Source organism: Cnephaeus nilssonii (genome assembly GCF_951640355.1).
Source record: "Cnephaeus nilssonii genome assembly, chromosome: 5".
In the NCBI taxonomy this organism is placed as follows: Eukaryota; Metazoa; Chordata; class Mammalia; order Chiroptera; family Vespertilionidae; genus Cnephaeus; species Cnephaeus nilssonii.
The window spans coordinates 93,238,801-93,263,140 of record NC_137076.1 but is presented as its reverse complement, the minus strand read 5'-3'; the positions used below and the strand labels follow the sequence as shown (position 1 = coordinate 93,263,140).

The 24,340-nt window shown below is 41.2% G+C and overlaps 1 protein-coding gene across 1 annotated transcript in view; it reads right to left on the bottom strand.

The window, feature by feature from the left end:
- The window catches only part of ITK (IL2 inducible T cell kinase), a gene marked incomplete at its 5' end in the record, with an annotated part of 45,411 nt that extends 23,865 nt beyond the window's left edge, over nt 1-21,546 (bottom strand). The window contains 4 exons of the mRNA XM_079772380.1: nt 1,250-1,378; nt 3,388-3,469; nt 4,968-5,072; nt 21,400-21,546. Coding sequence (XP_079628506.1) covers nt 1,250-1,378; nt 3,388-3,469; nt 4,968-5,072; nt 21,400-21,546 — 463 coding nt within the window. The remainder of the gene's footprint in view (nt 1-1,249; nt 1,379-3,387; nt 3,470-4,967; nt 5,073-21,399) is intronic.
- Between the last annotated feature and the right edge of the window lie 2,794 nt (nt 21,547-24,340).

The following is a 24,340-nucleotide window of genomic DNA, read 5'->3' as shown; positions in this document are numbered from 1 at the left end:
CCACGGAAAATCCAGACATGTGTCACATTTAACACATCCGCCTTGAGTTGTCAATCTGAGGTATTAGGTTTTAGTGCAAAAAAGAAATTGACAGATGAGAAAAGGTAATTGGGATATGAGAGGTTGAGAGGAGAGGGGAATGAGAGCAAAAAATTCCATCATTCCTATTCAACAATGGCTTTGCAGAACACTTCCTAGCAGTGTGACCTTGAGCATCCTGAACCGCTCAGTCCCCTCTTTCTTTAACATCACATCCTCTACCCCAGATGGTTGAGAGGAATGGGAGCATATCGCATATAAAAGTGCATCAGAGTGGAGCTGCACTTCATTGGGGGTTCGGGTCTCCAAGTCATCACATAAAGTAAAATCGAGTTGCACTCCAATCCCCAGGACCTGAGCCCTTGACCTCACAGGCCAAGCAACAGCTTCTTTTGTTTTCACTTTGCATGTAAGCTCTGGCCTCCTTTTCTCTGACATTGTGGAGGGCCAGGGCAAGTTTGAAGGGGAGGTGGGGAGGAGCCAGAGCGCAAAATAAGCAGTTGTTTTGTTTTTACTTTCTTCCCCCTCCAAGTGTATAGAGTTGAACTTGTGTAATTAATACTTGTGGGATGTGATGACTCTATAAAAATAAATAATGGGGGGAGGTAGGAGATCAACCAAAGGACTTGTATGCATGCATATTAGCATAACCAATGGACACGGACGCTGGGGCGGTGGGGGCTTGTCCTGGGGGAGGTGGGAGTGGCCTGGGAGGGGTCCATGGGGGAAAAAAGGAGACATATGTAATACTTCAAACAATAATAAAAAAATATTATATACCTCTTAAGGCGGTCCTACAATTTAAGATTTAAGTAAGCCAAGCCGTTCAAATTTGCTAACTTGAAAGTTATAGCGGTGCTTCTCAAACATTCCTGTGCATACTAGTCTCCTGGGGATTTTGTTAAAACACAAATTCTGATCCAGAAGACCTGGGATGGAGCCAGAGAATTTGCATTTCTAACTAGCTCTCGGGTGATGTTGATGCTGCTGATCCAAGGACCACACTTGGAGTAGGAGGAGGTATGGAGATGGAAAAAATCAACAGACCGATAGCAGAGGCAGGCGATTTCCCTCTGAAATTTCTAAAAACGTAGAATTTTGCATACAGTCTCCAACCCCCCTGATGTCAGAGAAGCTGAGAGCTTTTACTTTCTACTAGTAGCGAGGTTATTCATTTTACAAGGAAGAAAGGGAATTCCCAGTGTCTTACCATTCTTGGTTGGATCGTACTGGGCACAGCCCACTGCAAGCTTCTCCAGCTGAGCACAGCACCTCCACCTCCCATCCATCCAGAAGTTAGGATGATACTTGGCCACCAAACTGTTATTATTCCTCGTTTCTGAAAGGGGTTGGCACCAGCAGAAGAGTTATTTCCAGATCAGTCTATCGAGGACTACCAACTTGATAATGCCTTGAGATTGGACCCAGCTGTGTGAACTGAGTGACTAGTACTCAGAATAGTCAGAAAAAATGGCCCTTTCCCAGGCATATACATGTATGCAGGAGTGCATGTTGTATCAGCAGATCTCTGGCTCTGCCTTGGGTTAGTTATATGTCCTTAGATTGGGCAAAACCCTTGTCTGAGCCTCAGTTTCCCCACTGTACAATGAGGCTGTTAGACTAGTTCAGTGGGCCCCACAAAGTGCCTTAGGGCAGTGGTCGGCAAACTGCGGCTTGCGAGCCACATGCGGCTCGCAAGCCGCGGTTTGCTGCTCTGTTGACTAATGAGTTTGCTGACCACTGCCTTAGGGAAAAACACTTAAAAAACATTTTAATAATGTACTAATGTCTTTAACCTGAAGTCAAAACTTCTGGGCAAGGGTAATGCCTTACGCAGTGGTCAGCAAACTCATTAGTCAACAGAGCGGCAAACCACAGCGGCTCGCGAGCCGCAGTTTGCCGACCACTGCCTTAGGGTAATGGGAAGACTGAGTAGTTGGGAGTCCCCTTTTCTATCTCTCCCACTTCCCACCACAGCAACTTTGCTTTTATCCCTTCTAGATTTGTGGCTTTAAAGTAAGGTTATGGTGAGGTACGGGGAAGACACTACTGCTGAAAAAAAAAAAAAGTATAAAAGCTGGAGAACTAGATAGTCTTTCATGCTTCTTCTAGTTTTAGCATCCTATGAGTAAAAGCTCCTCCCAGAGGGAGAAGGGCAATGATCACAGTTGGAGCCTTTTTGATTACTTCTCATGTTTGTTCTGTGCCCCGTGGCTGTTATACTTGAGAGCACTTTCCAATTTACCCAGCACTTGCCTGTTCATATACCAGTTGAGACTCACAATAATCTTGGAAGAAGATAAGACCTACATTTTTATTTTCATGAGATTTCCAATGGCTTGCTTACCCTGAGTCTCCATAGCTACTTAGAGACAGATTAATATTTGAACCCAATTCTCCTATAAATCCAGGGCTTCAGGCTAAATAATAATAATAGAGATACTGATTGAGTGTTTCCTGTTTGATTTTGACCTATGTATCTGACGTGTCCTAAGCCATTTAATTCTCACAATAACCCTATGGGTGTTACCGGTCAGAATTCACAGCTGAGAAATGGAGACACTGAAAGGTCAAGGAACTTGCTCCAAGTCACACACTAATAATTGGCAGAGCTGGGATTTTCACCTTAGCAGCCTGGCTCCACATCTCATGGACCCAAACGCTGTGCTGGTTCTAATTATGTTTTCAGAAAGGTGAGCCTTAAGAAATACCCTCGCTGATGATCTGAAAACCTTTAAAGCTAGTTAACATTTATTGGGTGCTGACTCTGGGCCAGCTAGTTCCAAGGGCTTAACTCACAGCAGTTCTGAAGGCAGGCACTATTATTATCCCCTCCTACACCCCTTTTTAAAAATAGATGGGGAAACTGAAGCACAGAGCAGTTGAGGAAGTTGCCCAGGCACACATGGCTAGTAAGTGGCAGAGCCAGGACTCAAGTCCAGGTCATCTAACTGGTGGGTCCATGCTCTTATTCTTCACCCCGAACCAGGAGGCAGCAAACTTTTTTCTTAAAGGGCCAGATAGTAAACATTTTAGGTTGCTCATCAGCAGGCAGATTTGATTTATGATGTAGGTACTTATATAACCCTTTAAAATGGAATAATTAAAAAAATATAAAAACTATCCTTAGCTTGAAACATTAAAAAACAAAACAAAACAAAAAACAGATGGTGGGTTGGATTTTCTGACCCTGCACTATACTGGTTGTTACCATTTGGGCCCAGACATACCAGCAACACAAAAAGGAAGAAATGTTTGACACTCAGCTGCCCTTTATTCTACTGTGGAATCCAAGACTGCTAGAGGATCAAGGGATCTCAGGACTCAGCCGCACAGGAGGTTAATTACCTTCTTTAAGGGCCAACACCCAGCGCTGTCGGCTCTCACGGTCTGGAGCAAACACATACAGGAGGTAGTTGTCATGCACAACCTGGAGACACACACAGAGTTCAAGGTGAGTGGTGTGCCTGGGGATCACCACAGCAGGCCCATCTGGCTTACTGGGCTAAGAGTGGGGTCTCAGTGTTTGTTGTCAAAAAGGCAAACTGCGGATGATCGGGGGACCAGTGTCCTTTTCATTCAGACTTTTGGGTGCTGTGCAGACATGGCGTGAACCTCCACGGCTTAGGCTGCTTGTCACCAGGTAAGCCATCACTAAATTAAAACAGCCGAAGAAAGAGTTCTCCTCTTGACAGCACCTTTATTTCTCATGTTAATTTTTCAGGAAAGAAAGTCTTTCTGGCGTATAAAAGAGTAAGATATTAGATGACAAATGTTTAATTGGGATTTTAAGAACTTCTCATTTTGAAACAATGTAAGACACCCAAGAAGTTCCAAAAATAGTACAGAGCTCCTGTGTACTTTGCACCCACCTTTCCCCAATGACAACCTTTTATATAATCACAGCACATTTTCAAAACCAGGAAATTGACACTGGTACAATACTATTAAGCAAACTACAGAATTTCTTTGAATTTTACCAGTTTTTGTCTTGCACTCACTTGTAATTGGAATTTTAATGACAGGAAATAAACGTTATTCCTTTTACTTTTAGCCCTAAAAATTCCAACCCCATGGAAGTCACCTTTCTAGTATGACAAAAGTCCTTCACTATGCCACCCAGATTGTCAGACAAGAACGATACCCAAGGATGTTCAAGGAGTTATCCACTCCTTGAGAGCTACAAATGCCAAGAGTGGTAATAAGATTTAGGCAATGTCATGGCCTAAAGACTAAAGATACCCTCCACCTGCTCTGCCCTATAGAACTTCTATCACCTGGACAGAAAGCTCTTCCAATAGAACTTTCTGCAGTGATTGCGATATTCTCTCATCTGTGGCTACTAGTCATGTGTGGCTATTGAACATGTAAAATGTTCATTCATTCAATGTGTCTAATGTGACTCTGAGCTGAATTTTTAATACTGTTTAATTTAAATAAATTCACATTTAAATGTAAACATTCAGATGTGGCTAGTGGCTACTGTATTGGACAGCATAATGCCAGCTGGTTCTCAGATGGTAAAATCTGATCCCTTTTAATCTTGGCAACCCCAAGCAATTTCTAACCAAGAATTGCAATTGGTCACCCCAAGTCATGAGTTAACTGCACTTAAAGAACATTAGGCTTGGGGCCCTTAGTAGTTTTTTTCCTCTCCCCCACGACTTTCCTTGAGGTAGGAAAGACATAAGGAAAAGGAGGATGAGGAATGACAACTTTTTCAAGATTTTGTCATTTGTCATCTTTGTTGAATGAATGAATGAATGTGTAATTGATTGACATAACGCAGCAGCTTTTCCCCTGCCATTTGTCTAAGTTCTAATGCTAGACCAGAGTCATCCCTGTCTCATCTTCTATTACAATGACTGAGGATTTCAACCATCATATAAGGTATGAAGAATTAGTGCCCTCAGGCACGATGGACTTACCTGAAAAGGATACTTATAGTGGCAAGGGATGCTAATGTCACTTTTTACAATCTCAACACATTTGATTCTGGAGAGTTCAATAGAGCCCTTCAAGGTGCGCTTTTTCTGTGGGAGGGAAAAGTACATCCAGTTTAAAAAGAGAGGAGACAATATTTTTATCCAGGTTACTTCCTGAAATCCATTACTAGGTAAGACCTATTAGTTTTGTAAATCAACCCTCCAAATATCCAGAAGCTACTTCGTGGCCCTCATTGTCTGAGAAGGACACTGAGCAGAGTCCTAGGAGAACATGCTCTTTGAATCGTCTTCTTGATGAGGTAACTGATTTCCACTCGTTGAGCATGGTGTCTTATATTTCTGTGAGCTTGTGACAAACAGCAGCATTTGCAGAACTTGAACCTGGGATGGGTAGTGCAGTCTACAGGAAACCAGCCACACATGTGCCAGTTTTCTCTGCTTGGTGTCTATCCATAGCCTTATTAACTCAGTAATTAGCTCAGGACTGCTCCGGATGGTGATGTATACCTTTAGTGGTGTTTTTCTGTTCTACGTCTGCTTCTCTGTGTCCCTTAGTTGTCCACAGTCCCACAATAACAGCCCTGCAGCACATTCCTGAATCTGCTCTATAACTATCTCTTCACCACACCCCCAGAAAATCTTACCGGCCCATGTCTCTTCCATTTAGAAGTTTGTTAGATATTTTTCCTTGAAAACTAATTCACACAATGGTCTTCATGATTTATAATGATGTTACGTGTTACCCGTTTGTGAGGTTCCTTGTCCTTAGAGAGTGGATCCCAGGGGATGTTATCCAATAGGACTGATTCTATTAATGGACTATTGGGCTCATGGAAGACCAGTTAGGGAAAAGCTTTTTGAGATCAGAAACCTTTCACAGGAGCCTAGAATTAGGCTTCTGTTGAGATTAGAGTTTACTTCATCTGTGGAACCAGTTGACAAACACTTCATTACACCTCATCTCTTACAAAGAGACAACTAATGGTGGTGAACTAGATAAAAGGTTGGAAAGGACTAGGTTCAAAGTTGAGCTCTGATTCTAACTAGCTTCATGATCTTGGACAATTTATCCAACCTCCCTCAACTTCAATTTCCCCATCGGATAAGTGAGAATAATAACGCCTACCTTTTAAGGGTTGATTGGGAGGGGAGAGTGTAATTATGTTGTTTATAATAGATGCCCTCAATAAAGGATACCCTCTCAATGAAAGACATTCAAGAAGTCCTCTGACAAGAGAGTTGTGATATATGAGTTCACTTGTTTGGTATTCAGGGAGCCATGGCATCATCAAATTGGCCAGAAGTGAGATCAGTCTTTACCTCCCATTTTTTGATACCCAGATTGGTTGCTGATTGTGCTTTATTTAGTAGCTGAAGCATAGAACTAATGTAAAAAAAAGAAATCAAAATGTGTGAAGTACCTCCTATCAAATACAGGGAAGCTTTCTGGTATTTCTTTTTAAATTTTCTTTCTAAAATCTACTTTACTTATTTTTGAAAGTACAAAAATCTATCCATGGTCATTTCAAGAAATAAAATGACATGGAGGTCTATGAAGAAACTATTTATAGTGTCTTATTATCCTACCCTCTCCACAATCCTGAAGCAGTCAAGGTTAGCCATTTGGAATGCATTTGTCTTTCCCACACACATTTATAGGATATATACAAACAAAAACGAGCATCTGCTCCACGCAGTGGTCTACAGCCACGTTGTAATCTAGCATCGTATGAAGAGGTCAGTCTCCCTTTAAAAGCCTCTGTAAACATGTGCCTTTTGGACTCAGACTATCTTTTCACTTAGGGTCTTCCACAGCTAGAAATATATGCCCTGATCCTACCCATAATCACAGTCTTTGGAATGTTTTTTAAAAAAAACACACAAAAAAACAGAAGAGTACAAGGCTGTCTTTTCAACAGCCATTTTTTGCTACCGGTAAACAGTGCGTCTAAGCTTTGAGGTTATCTTGTGTGTGTGTGTGTGTGTGTGTGTGTGTGTGTGTGTGTGTGTGTGTGTGTTTTACCTTTGTTGGGTTATTTCCTTAGCAGTTCACACAAAGGGCTCATGGCAGTAATATGATGGCTCCATTTGCAGACATTTTTGTCCTTGGAACTCACTTAGACCTGGGTTCCCTGAGAATAGAAGCCAGTCTCCATCAGATTTAAGGCTAATGCATTTAGCCATTCAGGAAATATTTTTAAAAATATATTTCTTTATTGATTTCGGAGAGGAAGGAAGAGGGAGTGAGAGATAGAAACATCAATGATGAGAGAGAATTATTTGATCGGCTGCCTCCTGCATGCCCCTTACTGGGGATCGAGCCCACAACCCGGGCATGTGCCCTTGGCCGGAATCGAACCTGGGACCCTTCAGTCTACAGGCCGATGCTCTATCCACTGAGCCAAACCAGCTAGGGCACAGGAAATATTTATTGCAGGCCAGCAATGAGCTGGGCACTGTTCTGAAGGCAGTAATAGAGAGACGAACACAGTAGACTTTCTCATGGAGCTCACAGTCTAGTTGGGAAGGCAGTCAATACCAACAAGTGCTATAAAGACAATAGAGCAGATTGATGTGATCACTGTGTGGTCAGAGCAGGCCTCTCTAGAAGGAGGACATTTGAGAAAAGACCAGAAAGCTGAGAAAGGAGTCAGACATGAGAAGGTCTGGGGAGTGAGCATCCTAGGGAGAGTGAAAGGCAAGAGCATAAAGCCCTGGGGTGGAAAAGTTCTGGATAAGTATTGGTTGTCAGTAGCCTGAGATCATCATAACTAGGGTATGAAGTGGAAGGAAATGGTAACTGGAGTCATGAATAGAGATAAAAATTATACATGAAATTCTAAAGCCCCACTGTTTGACAGGAACTTAATGTGAGCCAAATATGTATTTAAAATTTCTAGTAACCACACTAAAAAAGGCAAAAAAACAAACAACAACAACACCAACTACAATTAATTTTAAGAATATATTTTGTTTAACCCATATACTTAAAATATTATCACTTCCATATGTAATCACCACAAAAAATTAAAGAGATATATCACTTTTTTATACTAAGTCTTTGAAATCACATATTTTATAACACATCTCAACTTGGACCTGCCACATTTCAAGTGCTCAGTAGTCACACATGGCTGGTGGATACTTTACTGGACAGTGTGGCTTCAAGATTTCCAAGAAAGACTTCTCCTCTGAACTCAGATGATCACCTTTGATTTCTTAATGCTCATTGATTTCAAACATGGATTTTAAGAGACATTTGTGCCTTTACCATCTGTCAGGTGAGCTTGCTATCAGGTTTGCTCTTCTGTTGGATGGATTGATGTTCCACTGTCAAAACTCACTCTGATTCCCAGATGAGAGCTTGGGTTCCCCCCTCACAAGTCATCCTTCTTGGCCAGTCTCTCCAAAGGCCCCCGGGCCATTCTTCTTGGATCTTACAAGACCTGATTCTCGGTAAACAACAGGTCAGCTGTACCTTTCCCCAGCTGGTCAGCGAGCTAAACATAGTTCCTTCTCTGGGAAATGGTGATTGCCTGTAATCATCCCAAACAACGGTGCTATTTCTGAAAAATACCAGGGTAAAACCTTCCAAGGAAACCACACAAAAGCCACCAGAAAGAGAGACACCAAGTAAAACATGACTTTGTTCTTCCTTGTTATTCTGTCTGCATTGCTCAGGGTAAAAGGCACAGAATTTCACTCGGCCTTGTCTCCCTGCCTGGCCATGTTCAAAGCTGTCCTCACATTCCAAAGCTTCATCCGGGACATCTGACATGTGTCCAACACAATCCAACAGGAAGCTGATGCCCATATACATGTGCAAAGGCAAGCTTGTGCGAGTGGCTTTGATATCTCCTTTATCTTTATGTTAATTTCTGTGTAAAACAGATTTTCGGATTGTGACTTTCAAAGAGAGAGGCAGGGGGGGAAAACAAAATAAAATAAAAAAGATAGTGTTTTTAGCATTTCCTATACTTCAGGCATTTGATGCGCCATCTTATTTAATCACGATCCCCATTTTACAGGCGAGGAAGTTGAGGTGTTGGGGGTGGGGAATAAAACCCCAACACTGAGCAGTCAATGGCATGACCGATTTCTCCAAGCTGTGAGCCAATAGAGATTTGTTTCTGCACATTTGGTCATGCAATGCTTCTGTGGATTTCAAAGGGGAGTGTTTTCCCTGGCTCCTCAGCATAATAGCTCCTCTTTGCTCCATAACATTTGCTCCTTGGCTGCTCAGCTAGTCCAGTAGATACATTAGTGAGAAGTTATATGTCTGGTAGCCATGCAAGAGGACATCTCTACGCTTCTTAAAAACAGCAGAATTGGAGCTTTCTGCTCTGGTGAGGCAGAATGGGGCAGAAACAGAACTCTCATGTCAGGAAGACCCACATCTGCCTGACCAGCTGTGCAACCTGAGACAAGTATCTTAACTTCTCAGTGGCTTTGTGTTTGTTTGTTTTTTAAGTGGGAATAATAACGATCCTTGAATCATGGGTTAATTTAGAGGACTTAAAAGAATGACATAAACTTACCAGCGAAATAAAATCATTCAAATGATATACTGATCATTCAAGTGTTACTTTCCTTGCCTTCTCCAAATGCTGCCCATAAGACAAGACTGTTCTCTCGTCTTTAGGTGCCCACATTTTCTTTGGGGATTTTTTTTTTCTGGTTAAATATGTAACCAAGAAGCACCATTTGGAAAGATAGCATTAATTTTTAACTGGAGTCATTTTTTTACTTTGTCAATTATTTGTAAAAATAGAGCAAAACAATGAGAGGGACCTGCTTCCTGGTCTTCCCAACTTTGTCACAATGTGAGGACTTGGGCTTTCTATTTCCTCTCAACTCTCTGGTCCAAACCTTCCTCAAATAGTCATTCACCAGAGGCTTACCTTACTCATACCTTAATGCTGCACTTGTTTTAGAGGAGTTTGGATTAGGACAGGTATTAGAGGACTTAAGCCAAGAGGAAACTTGGATAATGGAATTCCAGGCATCAGCTGAGAATATTTCTCAAAGGGAAGTGATGCATTTAAGACTTTCCTGGATTACACTGTAAATGTAGCCACATGCTGACTTTATCAATTTCTTTAAGATTATGAAATCTTTCTGATGATTTTTAAAATCCTCACCCAAGGATATGTTTATTGATTTTAGAGAGAGAAGAAAGGAGAGAGGGTGAGGGAGAGAGAGAAACATTGATGTGAGAGAGACACATTGATTGGTTGCCTCCCATATGTGTTCGGAAATCGAACCCTCAACCTTTTGGTGTACAGGATGATGCTCCAGCCAACTGAGCTACCCAGCTGGGCTCTGATGATGATTTTAACAGACATGTCAACTATTTTGCTCATAGCCTATTATGGGATGTAGCATAGCCATTGTACCAATCTGAAATCCCACAATGACACAATTGAAATAAACACTGATGTTGTGTGAGATGAAACCTAAGTGATTGACGTGGGGGTTGTTTGCTATGCTCCTAGCCGAATGCACAATATCAGTTCTAAAATTAGTTTTAGGGGTCTTCCCGGATTCTAGTTTCATCCCTTCTGCAAAAATATGCTAGAGGCAATTCACAAATTCCCTCCCAGTCTCCCAACTCACTCAGCTTTCTGTCTTTTATGACAAAGGGAACCCTTGTACTGCAGGGGAGAAAAGCAGAGGTTCAGAAGGGAGAAACGCCAGGGTTTGAATCCCTGTGACAGGTGACATGGAGCAAGTTGTCGCAGTTCTCTGAGCTTAGTTTTCTTAGCTCTTCGTATTTTTTTTAGTTTTTCACAAGTAGGGGATGCTGACGGCTGCAGCTTGGTGTTATTACGATCTGCACTCAAAGAAGGCCCCTAACTCGCTGCTCGATACCCAGTAAAGATGTGATTATTACTGTCTCTGTAGAAAAAGTAGCATCCTCTAAAACACAAGTACAATTTGTAATTAGCTGTTGTACTAAAACACAAGTGCAATTTGTAATTAGCTGTTGCTGGTTCCTTCCCTCCCCACCCAGCTTCACCTGAACCTAAAATTTAAAGTTCTAGAAAAATCTGGATTCAAGGTAGCTGGTTCCGAGGCTCCTGGGCTGACTTAAAGCCTGGAGACTATGATCCATCCCACACCTGCCTTTTCTTTCATCTTTTCCACAAGACCTTTTAGTCATAGAAACTAAAGAATACCTGGAGCAACTTAAATATCCATCAAAGACAAATGGTTAAATTAGTTATGATCCATCCATCCATTCTGCGTCTGCTCTGTGGCCATAGCATTGGTGTATATGGAGGGACAAAATATTTATATTACATGTAAAAAGCAGGTTCAGGGCAAAAGATGAAGTATCATCTCACTTTTGGAAAAAATAATCAAATCTACAGGATGACACAGAAAAATGTATACACACTTAACAGCTGATAGGTCAATTGATGTTTCTTTCTTTTCAGATTTAACCCATTGGAATTCATAACTATTCAAAGTGAGCATTCACTTTGGGATACCCTGTAGATCAGTTTATACAAAACTCAAAGAAATAATATAAGAAGGAACACTGCTAACAGTGGCTCTCCCTTCTGGGTGGGGTTTGGCAGACTTTTGCAATGTAAGTGATATCTATAATAATAAAAGCGTAATATGCTAATTAGACTGGACAGCTGAACGACCTTCCGGATGTCATTCTGCACCTTGGCTTCTGGATGAAGCCAAGGTGGTGGGGGCCAAGGCAGAGGTGGTTAGGGGTGATCAGGCAGGCAGGTGAGCAGTAAGGGGTGATCAGGCAGGCAGGCAGAGTGGTTAGGGGTGATGAGGCAGGCTGGCAGCATGGTTAGGGGCAATGAGGCAGGCAGGCAGGCAAATGGTTAGGAGCCAGTGGTCCTGGATTGTGAAAGGGATGTCCCAGATTGCGAGAGGGTGCAGGCCGGGCTGGCTGAGGGACCCCCTTCCCCCGCATGAATTTCGTGCACCAGGCCTCTAGTACTTCTATAATATCTGAAGTTTTTTTTTTTGTTTTTTTTTTTACAGTGAGCATGTAAGTTTACTAAGCAGAAAAATTAAATTAATATTTTAAAGCAGTCAGAAAATTTCAAAACACCATATTGCAATACAGGCTTGTCAGATGACGAGGGGAGAAGGGTCAGGGCTGTGCATCAAATGCTGGGTGAGCAAAGTGACACAGCTCTGTCTTATAACCTCATGACCTCATTAGCAGTAAACAGCAGCCAGGCAGCACCTGTCACCTGCTCTTCTGTGTCCATGGAGGTTCAAGTTCATGATGGGCCCTCTCATGTTCTTCTTGAGTGATAGCTATTTTCTTCACAGATTCAAAAGAAGCAACTCTGTGTGCTTTTATGTGGGTATATTTATCTTAGAAGCGAAGCAATAATTCAGGAATAAGTTCCAACCCTCATTCATATTTGATAAAGATATTAGTGATCCTAGCCTTTTAAAAGCGTGTTTGTTTAAATGCGCTTACAAATTGGGCAAAGAGAAAAGGGCTTCTGCAGAAACTAAGAAATATGTGCCATTTGCCATACAAAGGAGATCATCAAGGTGTCCTGCACCTTTTGTATCTCATTGTCTCTGGTCTGTGAACGCTCTTTCAAAGCTCTCCTTCTTTCCAGAATAGTGATATGAGATTTTTAATTAGTTTGAAGGAGTATATTTTTTACATGTACTGTTGAAGCACTGGAGAGATGGTAGCCAAAGAATGAAAAATTAATAACAACTTCATTGCATTTCAGGAAATAACTCCTTGCACAGAAGTGATGTTCAATTAATATTTGTCAATTGGTTGAGTGAGGGAGCAGCAGATAAGACCAAGTGTGTAGCAGAAAGTGTTCTTTGTAGGGCTAAGATAACACTCTTAATATAAATGGAAAGATATCCATGTTTAGATAATCTCCATGTCTATTTGTGAATTCATGGTATCATTAGAGAGAGCTATAATCACACAGTTTTCACTTTTTTGAGCTTGAAGGGCCTTTAGAAATCAATATCTAACTTTCCCATCAGCATCTAACTTTTTATGTTAAATATTTAACCTCAAGGTGAAACAACTTTCTAAATTGGCTCTTATCTTTCCGTTTCTACTATTCAATTTACACTCTGAGGAGACTGAGGACATAGACTTGGAAGGCAGCTTGGTGATTATTGCAGGTCAAGGGGCAGCCCAGAGGGTAGGGTCCTGGCGTTCTCACTTCCAGCAGAGCCTCTCCACTTTTACCTGTTTCATATGTGGGGGTGAGAGTGACATGTATAATTTTGTACTGAGAGAGGGTTCCATGCTATAGGGAGTGTGAAAACCACTCATCTAGTCCAATCTCTTGGTATTATGGACAAGACAATGAAATCCCAGGTAGAATAAGGAATTACCAAGTAACCCAGGTTAATTGGTGCCAGGTCTTCATCCTATTAAACCGCCAGGTTGTTGCTTCCTCATCTCCTTTCCCTTTTCTGGAATTACAGCATTGCAGTGTGTCTGAGGCTTTCCGTCCTTTAGGCCCTTTCTAAAATTAGAGCTGACCTCCATGGAGCAGTCCAAGGTGGCTTATGTGTACTTCATGTGCTTCTTAATAAAGACACTTGATGAGCTAACCCAAAGAGCTCCTTCCTGCAAACCTTTCAGATCCTCTAAGGTGATCAAATAGGGAGACGGATGTTTTGCAGAGTAGGAGGCCTTTTGGCATCCCTTAAATCCTACTATATAGGTGGTGGTTTCATCTATACACATATACACTGACTTTAAATCAAATCATCTTACCCATGTATAAAATAGTATATATTTCCTTGCTCTCTTACCATAACATTAAAAACCTATAAAAACAGTGTACTTGAAAACAACCACACCAATGGATTTAATATATATAATCGATTTCAGAGAGGAAGGGAGAGGGAGAGAGAGATAGAAACATCAATGATGAGAGAAAATCATTGATCGGCTGCCTCCTGCACATACCCCACTGGGGATCAAGCCCACAGCCCCGGGCCTGTGCTCTCACTGGGAATTGAACTGTGACCTCCTGGTTCATAGCCTGTCACTCAACCACTGAGCCACACCAGCCAGGGTGGATTCTTCTGTTTTTTTATTAGTTCTGGTAAATTTGGTGGCCCCATGCATTGCTTTGGAAGGGGATGTAGCAACAAATGATGGAAGCCATAAGTGTTCTCATCCTGTGACACTGTTATCTCACACGTGGTACTCTATCTTAAGGGGCTGATTTTGAAAAGGAGACAGCACTGTTTTAGGTAGACTATTATTTTTCAGTGTTTTCACTGACTACCTGGAAACAACCTGAAATAAATGTCAAACAATAGATGATAGAAAAATTCATCAATTTGTTCAGATACATGAAATAGATAAGTATATCTCTGAAATGAACCAACTCAATTATTAAAATTGATGTCTTCAGACAAAAGAATTATGGAGAACATCTTGTGTCATTGTTTTGTTCATTTTTTAAAACAATATATGAAGGCTTGCTGCTCTGTCTTTTGAGGTTAATCAAAATGAGTTTGACCTGATTCTAACTTTTCATCAGTCCTTGCTTCTAGAGACTGTCTGAGCTCAGTGTTAATCATGAAGCAGGTTAGATACCAGGTACATTTCCACCAAAATGTGGAGTATAATGATTCTGGATCAAGTACCCTCAGGGAGAGGGATGCTATAAGGAAGTTAAAACAGAGTTGCCCATCGAATACTATACAATACATCAGAAGACTTCACCAATCTAGACAACATCGTGCCTCAACTGGCTTCCTGGCTTCTACTCCTGCCCCTTGTATAATCTGTCGTCCCCACGGACATCAGATATAAAATCCTTCTCTGACTATCCTCTTCCCAAGCAGCCCCAGCTACTGCTTAGTTTTTCCACAGAACCTACCACAGTCTATATCTGCCCCATGTATTTATACTTGCGTCTTGTCTGTCTCCTCCACTAGCATGTGAGCTTATGAGGGCAGATACCTTGTCTCGATTATTAACCACTGTAATCCTAGCATCTACCACAGAGCTTGGCACGTAGTTGGTGCTCAAGAAAGGTTTGCTGAACAAATAAATAAATCTAAACACATCAAAACAGAAAAATTCCTTGATACAGTGTTAAGTGAAAATACATAAAGAAAAATGAAAAAGCTTTGGTACCGTATATTTAATTTTGGAGGGAAAAAAGTGCTATACTATTTGAATTTTTTATAAAAAGTAGGTGTAATTCCTGTGACTTTTAAAATGTAAAATGTATACATAAATTTATATTAAATTATAAATTTACAAATATTAAAATATAGTGAGAAGCCTGCTTATAAATACTTTAGGTTAATGGGGATTATGTGACAACATAAGACTTGGGATAAGGTTCTTATTCTCTTAACATACCGACAATTTTTACTGAATTTCAAGGAGCCAAGCAGACATTTGATCTAAAAGGGGAATTTTATATGCATGGTACCATTTCAGAGCTTCTGTTTCCTCCTCTGGATCACTTTAAGTGAGGTCCCCAGTCATGATGGCAAACCCAGACTGACATCTAGCTGGAAATTAGATCTTGGAAGATCTCCCTTCTTCAGCAGGCCTAATATCTCATGGACGAGTGGAAGAATTATTACTGGTTGGTTAAGGAAATGGGATAAAGAGAATTTTCTTTTTGGCCATTGAAAAGTTAAGAACTTTAGAACGATTTTCTGTGGGATCCATTACTAAGTTAGTTATGAAGATGTCTTGTATTCCATGGACCTCATACTATAAGAGACTCTTGTGCTTTCTACTTACACCTTTCTTCCAGACTGAGTCAGTAACTAAGCCCTCACATTCGTAGTATTGCTCTGTGACCTAGTTTTCCTGCAGAAACTCATTAATGGATGCACCAGTCCCTGAGCAGCAGGAATCACATCTAATTTTAATGTGGGAGTATTTGCTTCCAAAACAAAAATGCTCTAGCCAGTGGCCATCTCCATAAAACATCAACATCACAACACACAGGCAAAAATCAATTCATGAAGGAAGTCCATTAAGGCAGACATAGAAATTGCTTATACTGTACTTGGCCTTAAGGGGCTTGAATTGCAAAGCACTCTGCTTTGGATTCTTACTTTTTTTTTTTTTTTTTTTTGCCTGATTAGACAAGACCCACAGTTTTAGCTCCCAGATGCCCAGATGTTCTTATGAATTCAGCTGGAGTTATGTGACCTTCATTGTGAGTATTTACTGACCACCCCAGCAGCTTGTGTTGATGCTACAGCGATGAGCAAGGCAATCAAGATTTCTGGTCTCATGGAACACCTTCCGATGGATGTGCAGACAGAAAATAAATAAGGAAGCACATCAATGGATGCAATAGAAGAAAAAAAAGAAAGAGAATCCTGGGGTAATATTTAAAGAGATGGGAAATAATAAAGAACCTTGCAAAAAAAAAAAAAGCTGGGGTTTTTCCTGACAGTGAGAGCAGCGAATGCAAAGACCCTGCACTTGTGGGACCCTGAGAGTGAGCGGGGGTGAGGGGAGTGCACTTAAGTGTGCTTCTCCATTGCTCACCCTAGTCCTGACCCTGTATAAAGGCCCCAGGGGGAGTGTTACCTTGGCGTGTTCAAGGTTCAGAAAGAAGACCGATGGGGTAGGAACATGATGGGTACAGGGAAGTGTGGTGTGAAATGAAATCAGCGGGGCAGTTAGGGACCACAAGATGAAGAGTTGAAAACAAACAGACACAGAAGGAAAAATACCTGCTTCATTGTTTTAAAAGTTTATTCCAGGTTTTTCGTGGATAATAGATTGTATGGAGCATCAAGTATCAGTGAGAGCCCAGCTAGAAGGCAACTCAGTCATGGAGGAATGAGGTAGAGATAGCATGACTGATGAAGGTCTCAAGCAAACATACTCAGGTAGCTTTAAGAATATTATCCACAAAAGGTTTACCTGGAAGGAAGGAAGGAGAAGACAAGATGGAGGAAAAAAGAGAACAGAATTGCTTGGTTCTCTTAAAAAGAGTTGTGGTGGGTGAGGCTGGCCTACCTCTTGGTTTTTACATGTGTCTCTCTGACCCAACTCTTAAAATTCCAACCTCCTGACCTTCCTCTTCCTCAGTTCAAGGCTAAGCCATAAACTCTATCTCCAGGGAGTCTTATTTACTTACTCAGACACTCACGAATTTCCTGTTTAAAGTCCTATATTACTTGCTTTGTTCTCTACTCTTTTGCCCTTGAGCCTGGTTCTGTTATGGTTCATCTGTGTAACTCTAACCTCTCCAACTGTATCTCTACCTCATGCCTTTCCTCCTTCTCTCCTTCCTTTTCTTCCTTCCACAAATAATTAATGGATATATAATATGTGTCAGGCACTGTCTAGACATTGGTGATGCCATCTTTAGCCAATTGGGAGCCAGCTCTCATGAAACTTATTATCTAACAGAAGATGGGGTGAGGGATGACATTAGTACAATAACCAGATTAATAAATGGGCAACTACAACTTTGGCATGTGCTCTGAATAATGCATATGTGTTGCTTTGGCAGAGCCGAACAAAAGGAGGTGACTTCGTCTAGGGAAATCAAGGAGGGTGTCCCAAGTAAGTGACATTTAGAGTGGAGGCCTTAAAGTTGAAGAAAATCTTGAAAGATGGGAGAAAGAGGGACATGAGCTGAGACAAGGGAACCCATGTTATGGATTCTGGTGTCCACATTCAGGGCAAAGGAGAGACTTGCTAAAGGGACAAGTCAGTTTCTGATGAGGGGCATCATGACATGATCATTGTCACCATGTTAAATGCTCACACTGGCTACTGTGTGGAGAATGGAATGTGTTGGGGGAGGTAGAATGGGTGCAAGGACACAGCTACGAGGTGGCAGCAGTCCCAGGTAAAAGATGCTGGCAGCTTTCACGAGGAAGGTGACCTTAGGAAATGGAGAGAAGTGAACAGATTCTAGAGGCACTTAGGAGGCAATGGTTGCCAAGTATCTCATTTCTTTGTGGGCACATAGTAGGGCTCCGTGAAGTAAGTGAAGACAAGGATTTTCTGCAGTCTATGTGGAAATGATAGCACTCATAATACACTTTGTTGCAGAAGAACCATTTGGCATGGGTTTTTGATTTCCAGGACTGCCCTTACTTGGAGGACATCAGAACAAGAAGGCATTGCACTTTGTAATAACCCAGTGGAGTTCCCAATTCCCTACAAATAACAACTGCTAATAGTAATAAGTTTCATTAATCAGGGAGTCTGTGTAGGCTCCAGAGACATATGAAACCGCAGGCAAGTTACTTAAACTCTCTTTGCCTCAGTTTCCTGATCTGTAAACGGATATAGTAGGTTCTAATTTACAGGGTGACTGTAAGGATTAGGTGAAACAACCCACATTTAGCACAGTGACAGTAAATGCTCAGGAAATATTAGTTACTACTATTATTAAAATAATTGTGACCTCCATTTCATTAAAAGAAAACAAGATCAAGAAGAACTGTTTAATCATTTTAAAAGACATAAATAGCCCTGGCCGGTTTGGCTCAGTGGATAGAGTGTCAGCCTGTGAACTGAAAGGTCCCAGGTTTGATTCTGGTCAAGGGCACATGCCCGGGTTGTGGGCTCAATCCCCAGTGGGGGACTTGCAGGAGGCAGCTGATCCATGATTCTCTCTCATCATGGATGTTTCTATCTCTCTCTCCTTCTTCCTTCCTCTCTGAAATCAATAAAAAATATACTATATAATAAAAGCCTAATATGTAAATTGACTGAACGGCAGACCAACCATTGGAACAACTGGTCGCTATGATTTGCACTGACCACCAGCCAAGGTGGGTGCCAGCAGGGGCCACCCGATCGCCCCGCCGGTCGCCCCGCAGATCGGCCCTGATCGCCAGCCAGGCCTAGGGACCCTACCCGTGCACGAATTTTGTGCACCAGGCCTCTAGTATATATATATATATATATATATATATATATATATATATATATATATATATATATATATATATATATAAAGACATAAATAGGGTCATATAGCATTAAGCAATTTACATAAAGACACACAGCTCTTACGTGGGGAGCTAGTCTTTGACACAGATCTGTCTAGCACCAGAAGTGGTTTTGACCACTATGCAGTGGTCAAAGCCATAAAAGCAAGAAAAGGGGACCACCTCGCCACCTGCCATTGTTCATTTAGGATGGATGCATTTACAAGAGCTGGTTCTGTTGCTAGATCAGCTGTAGGCTAAAGGGGAAGCATCCATGAGGAGTGATGACCCTTTCCAGAAAGTGACTAGAGTGATGAACTTGATGATTCATCCCAACCCATGTAAATGGTAATGGCTTCCATGCCATTGTGAGCACAGCAAGCTTGATTCCTAAGGTGCAGAGTCATGAAAATAGGGAAACCTTTCCATTTCCCCCGAGGGCCTTTCAGAAGATTGGGATGGTACTATTATAATGCCAAGCTTATAACATACTTTTCTCATGAAATATTCAATATCACTTGAGGTAGGTAGTTATTGGGGCTCCTACTTTACAAATAGGAAACAGAGACTTAAAGAGGTTAAATATTTCACCCACATCAAGAAAGTGATAGAGGGAGGATATGAATCCAACTCTAGTTGCCTACACTGGCCTCACCAAGCTGTGATGCTTGTTCTGTCTATGCTGCCCCTTCCAGTCCATGCTTATACAGTCACTGAGGCCCTCTCTTTCACTCCTGGACAGGATCTGATGTCAGTCACGTGCAACTAAGCATTTTGCTTAGTGGATGCCTACCTCTCCAGAGATTATTTGTATGTAGCTGCCAGTATGCTAGAAAGGGCTTATATTGGCCCATGAAAGCTGACTGTTAAATTTGTTGTTGTTAATCCTCACCAGAGGATATTTTTCCATTTATTTTTAGAGAGAGTGGAAGGGAGGGGGAGAACCAGAGAGAGAGACACATCAATTGGTTGCCTCCCACACGTGCCCCGGAGGAGGCCAGGAATTGAGCCTGCAGCCGAGCTACATGCCCTTGACTGAAATCGAACCCTTAACCCTTCAGTCCACAGGCTAATGCTCTAGGGCCTGACTGTTAAATTTTGTGAGCCAGGAGACATTACATCAGTAGTTTGAAATTGGCCACGATGGGAGTATTTACACCAGAGAAAGCAGCAAACACTCTGAAGCAGAGCTCCCCAATACTCCACTGTCATTACCACTACAATGGCTGTTAAACATTTACCAACATACCAACAGGCCCTAATCTTTCATTGCCTTCTGTTAAGCACAGTGTCTGATATGTGGTAAGTGCTCAGTAAATGTCAGGCATCAGTGACCACTTAGCAAAGAAATTCGCCAAGCACAGGGGAGCATCTGAAATCATGTCTACCGGTGAGCCAACTCTATGCTTCTTTCTGGCCCACTGCTCCAGCAGGGAGGAGTTCTGCTGAAAACATTTGTACATCTCAATAGGGGAAACAGACATGAATCCATGAGCTAAATCCATGTTAAAATAAGAGGCTCAACCAGCATTATAATGACAATGGATATTTAAAGTTATAAAAACATATTTAATTTGCAGAATTTGTTCCTGAATAGGTAGAAGGACTATTTTTCATAGGATGTCATACATCTAGTGCCAAGCTTATAACATACTGCAATTTGCTAAAGATGGCAAACTACATAGTTTTGATAATTTATGTTGCTCTTATTATTATTGTTGTTATGGAATATAAGAATGTCTTTAGATATATGAAAAGACTAACTTAGCTAAGAAGCTGTAATATTCTGGATAAGAACTGCTGGTCTGTACTGCTTAACACTTAACTGCATGGTAATCCTAGTCTCCTAAAAGTTTATAAGGGATAAAAATGTTTACCATTGTACCTTGCAAATTTGAGACAATTAAATGCCCAGAGAATATTTTTCCAAGATATCAGATGAGTGATGACCATTGAAACAAAATTGAATTGAATTCATAAAAATGTTGACACTGAACCCATCACTTAACCATTCCAACTACTAATTTCATCCAATATACATTAAGGAAACTGAGCAAGATCATCACTTAGGTCTCAGTGACTGCTAATATTTTATTAATCTATCTTTCATAAAATGTAATTATTTCAAATGAAGTTTAAATTCTATCCAATCATAACATTTGCCACATGAAATATTAGAATTTAAACATTGAACTCAAACTTGAAGGGGGGAAAAGCTAATGAATATTAAACTTATTCATGTATAGATTTTAGGACTAAAATCACCTAATACAATCACCCCATCTCTTGACTTTTCTCCACATTTTCTTATGATTACTCTTATTGTACTTTTTTAGGCTGTTCTAATGAGCATATCTGTGTCCCCTGTGTCCTTATTTTATTCCATGTATATCTTCATCATTCAGCCTAGTCTCAATAGACAATACTGTTTTAAAAAAGACAAAAAACAAAACAAAACAAAAAAACACACAAAGTTCGCACATACCCCATGACGGTCCTCAAAATACGCCAAGCTGGTTTTGGTTAAAACAAAGAAGCGGACTTTAAAGTTCGAGGGAGAAGTTCTTCTCTTTTGTTGGGATTTCTTGATGAGCTGTTCTTCTAGGAGGATAGAGTTGTTTGAGTTGTTCATGATCCAATTCTTGAAAAGTGATGCACCTTGGGCATCAGCCCTCAGCACAACCAGAGGAAACAGCTTCAGGGCAAGGAATGCGATGGGGAGGCAGTTGGTCTTGAGAGAGTTGTTCAGAGGCAACTTGCCTCCAACGTTATCTTTCTATCAGTGTTCAGTCAACATCGCTGAGCTTCCCCTCTGATGTCAAAGGCTATAACCACATCCTTTCGAAATTCACAAAACTAAGAGGCATATGTAAATAAAATACTCACACTCTTTGCTGTATGGTTTGAAAATGATATCTGAAAAACTTTAGACTCAATGACATGAAAGATTAGAGTTTTAATCTTTATAGTTCTTGGTTTAGCCTATCCAACAGTTAAGGCATGTAGCACAAAGGGTAGGAACATAGTCAATAGGCATAGTTTGTGTATTAGTTTACTATTGCTGCTGTAACAAATTTTCACAAACTCAGTGACTTGCAAATTTATTGTTTTAGCATTCTGTTCTTCAGAAGTCCAAAATGGGTCTCACTGGGCTAAAATGAAGATGTCAGTAGGGAAAGATCTCTAGGGTAGAATCTGTTTCTTTGCCCTTTCTAGCTTCTAGTGATGCAGAATTTTTGGACTGGAAACCGGATTCTTTGTCCGCCGGAGTTGAAGAATGAATCCACAGATAGAAGATGGTATAGCAAAGGTGTAAATTCATTAAAGAACAAGTACAGAGTCCCACGTAGGGAGGGGGAAGAGTCCCATAGAACGGACTCCCACATGGGGAGGGGGAAAGGGTCCCGCTGAGTTCCTTATCCCTATGGCTTATAAAGGCTGCAGATCTCGGTGCCTTGATTTCCCCTCTGATTGGTCACTATTTCCTTGGACTGGTTTCTATAGTAACTCCTGGGCTCAAAGGTTGAACCTCACATGTTCCATGTGAGGTTCTCTCTCCCACACCCCTTCCTTATTGTTTTCCTATTCCCTTTGGGCTTTCTTCTTCTCCTTCTGGATGAAGGGCTTCCTTCTCTTTATTCTGTAAATATAGACTTTTTGCTGTTCCTACTCCCTCCCTCATTCTATGGAAATGTACCCTTTGCAGCTTTTCAGCTTCCCTGTTCTATGGAAATATACCACCTGCTGCTCTGCAGCCCTGTGTTTCTTCTGTGGTCCCCTTAATTTCTAAAATTCCCTAAAACCTGTCTTTTTCACCCCTAAAAATTTCTGTTTCACAACTGTAAGCTCTTCTCCTGCCTCCCTCTTTCATACTTAAGTACCCTTGAGATTACCTTGGGAGTGCCTGGATAATCTAAAATAACCCCCCTGCCTGACCGGTGTGCTCAGTGGTTGAGCATCAACCTATGAACCAGGAGGTCACCAGTTAGAATCCGGATCAGGGCACATGCCTGGGTTGTGGGCTCGATCTCCAATAGGGGTTATACAGGAGGTAGGTGATCATTGATGTTCCTCTCTCTCTCTCCCTCTCCCTTCCTCTCTGAAATCAATACAAAATAAAATAACCCCCCTATTTTAAGGTCAGATATTAGTAACCTTAATTTCGTGTCATATCTTAATCCATAGTCACAGGTTCCTGGGACATGAGTATCTGTAGGGGAGCCATTATTCTACCTACCACAGCTTGAAAGCTGGCTCCACCACCTCACTAGCTGTGAGATGAGACAAATTACTCAAGAGCTCTGAGTTTCATTTTTTCTAATCTGTAAAGGGAATAACAGTGCCTCTACATAAGGTACTGCAGGGCTCCCCTCCGGCTTCCTTGCCAGTCTCATCTCACACCTCGCTCACGCATTCTCACTCCAGCCCTCATGCATGCTCCTTATGCTGCTTTGAAAGCATCTGTTCATCTTGCCTGAAAACATCTCTCCCTACTTTGCCTGGTTAACTCTAAATTATACTGCAAGTCTCAGCCTACATGTCACTTCCTCAGAGAAGTCTTCCTGGATTTCCTAACTCAAATCCACCAATTATACCCATATGACACCTTATACATTTCTCTTCTACCTCTTATGACCGTTGCAATTGTACATTTTGGAGGGTGATTTTTGGGTTAATGCCTATGTTCCCCACTAGTCTAGAAGGTCCATGATGGTCAGGATTATGTGTGGTTTTGCTCATCATTATATACTCAAGCAACCATCACAGTGCCTAGCACATAAAAAAGGACGTGTTGGGTGAATAATCACCAAACTGGGTCAGACAATTAACAGAGACATGAAGCATAAAACACTTAGGAAAAACATATTGAAATTTTTTATTTTAAATAATTTAAATAAAAACCCATAGAAATCTCTCTATACTGCAGGTAGATAATTACTTTTCTGTCCCAAAATTTAGTGGAAAAACAGAAAATAAGTAAATCTCTCAAAATGGCATAATAAACAAGGCATGCATTGGCTCTGAAGGTAGACAAAAGTGTGTTGGAATCCCAGTTCTGTCGCTTACTAAGCTGATTATATCTGAGTGAACTTACCTTGTCTGCTCTTTAGTTTCCTTGTGAGGGGCCTTTTGGGAAGTGAATCTGTGAATGGTGGATGCTATGTATCTTGCCTTAGAATTAGAACATATTTGAAGTGTAATGTGTGAGCCCTTGTCTAGCATGAATAGACAAGAAATCTCAGTGTAGGCAGAGATGGCATATAGTGCACAGAGATAAATAATGAAACAAGACGATCATTATTGCTGTATAGGAATGCAATTATCTAAAATTAATTTTAAAATGTAAATTATAAGGTTATACCTTAACGTTGTTTCATAATTGGCTGCCCCTGCATAATCAAGGCACTCAGAATGGTGGGGAAGGG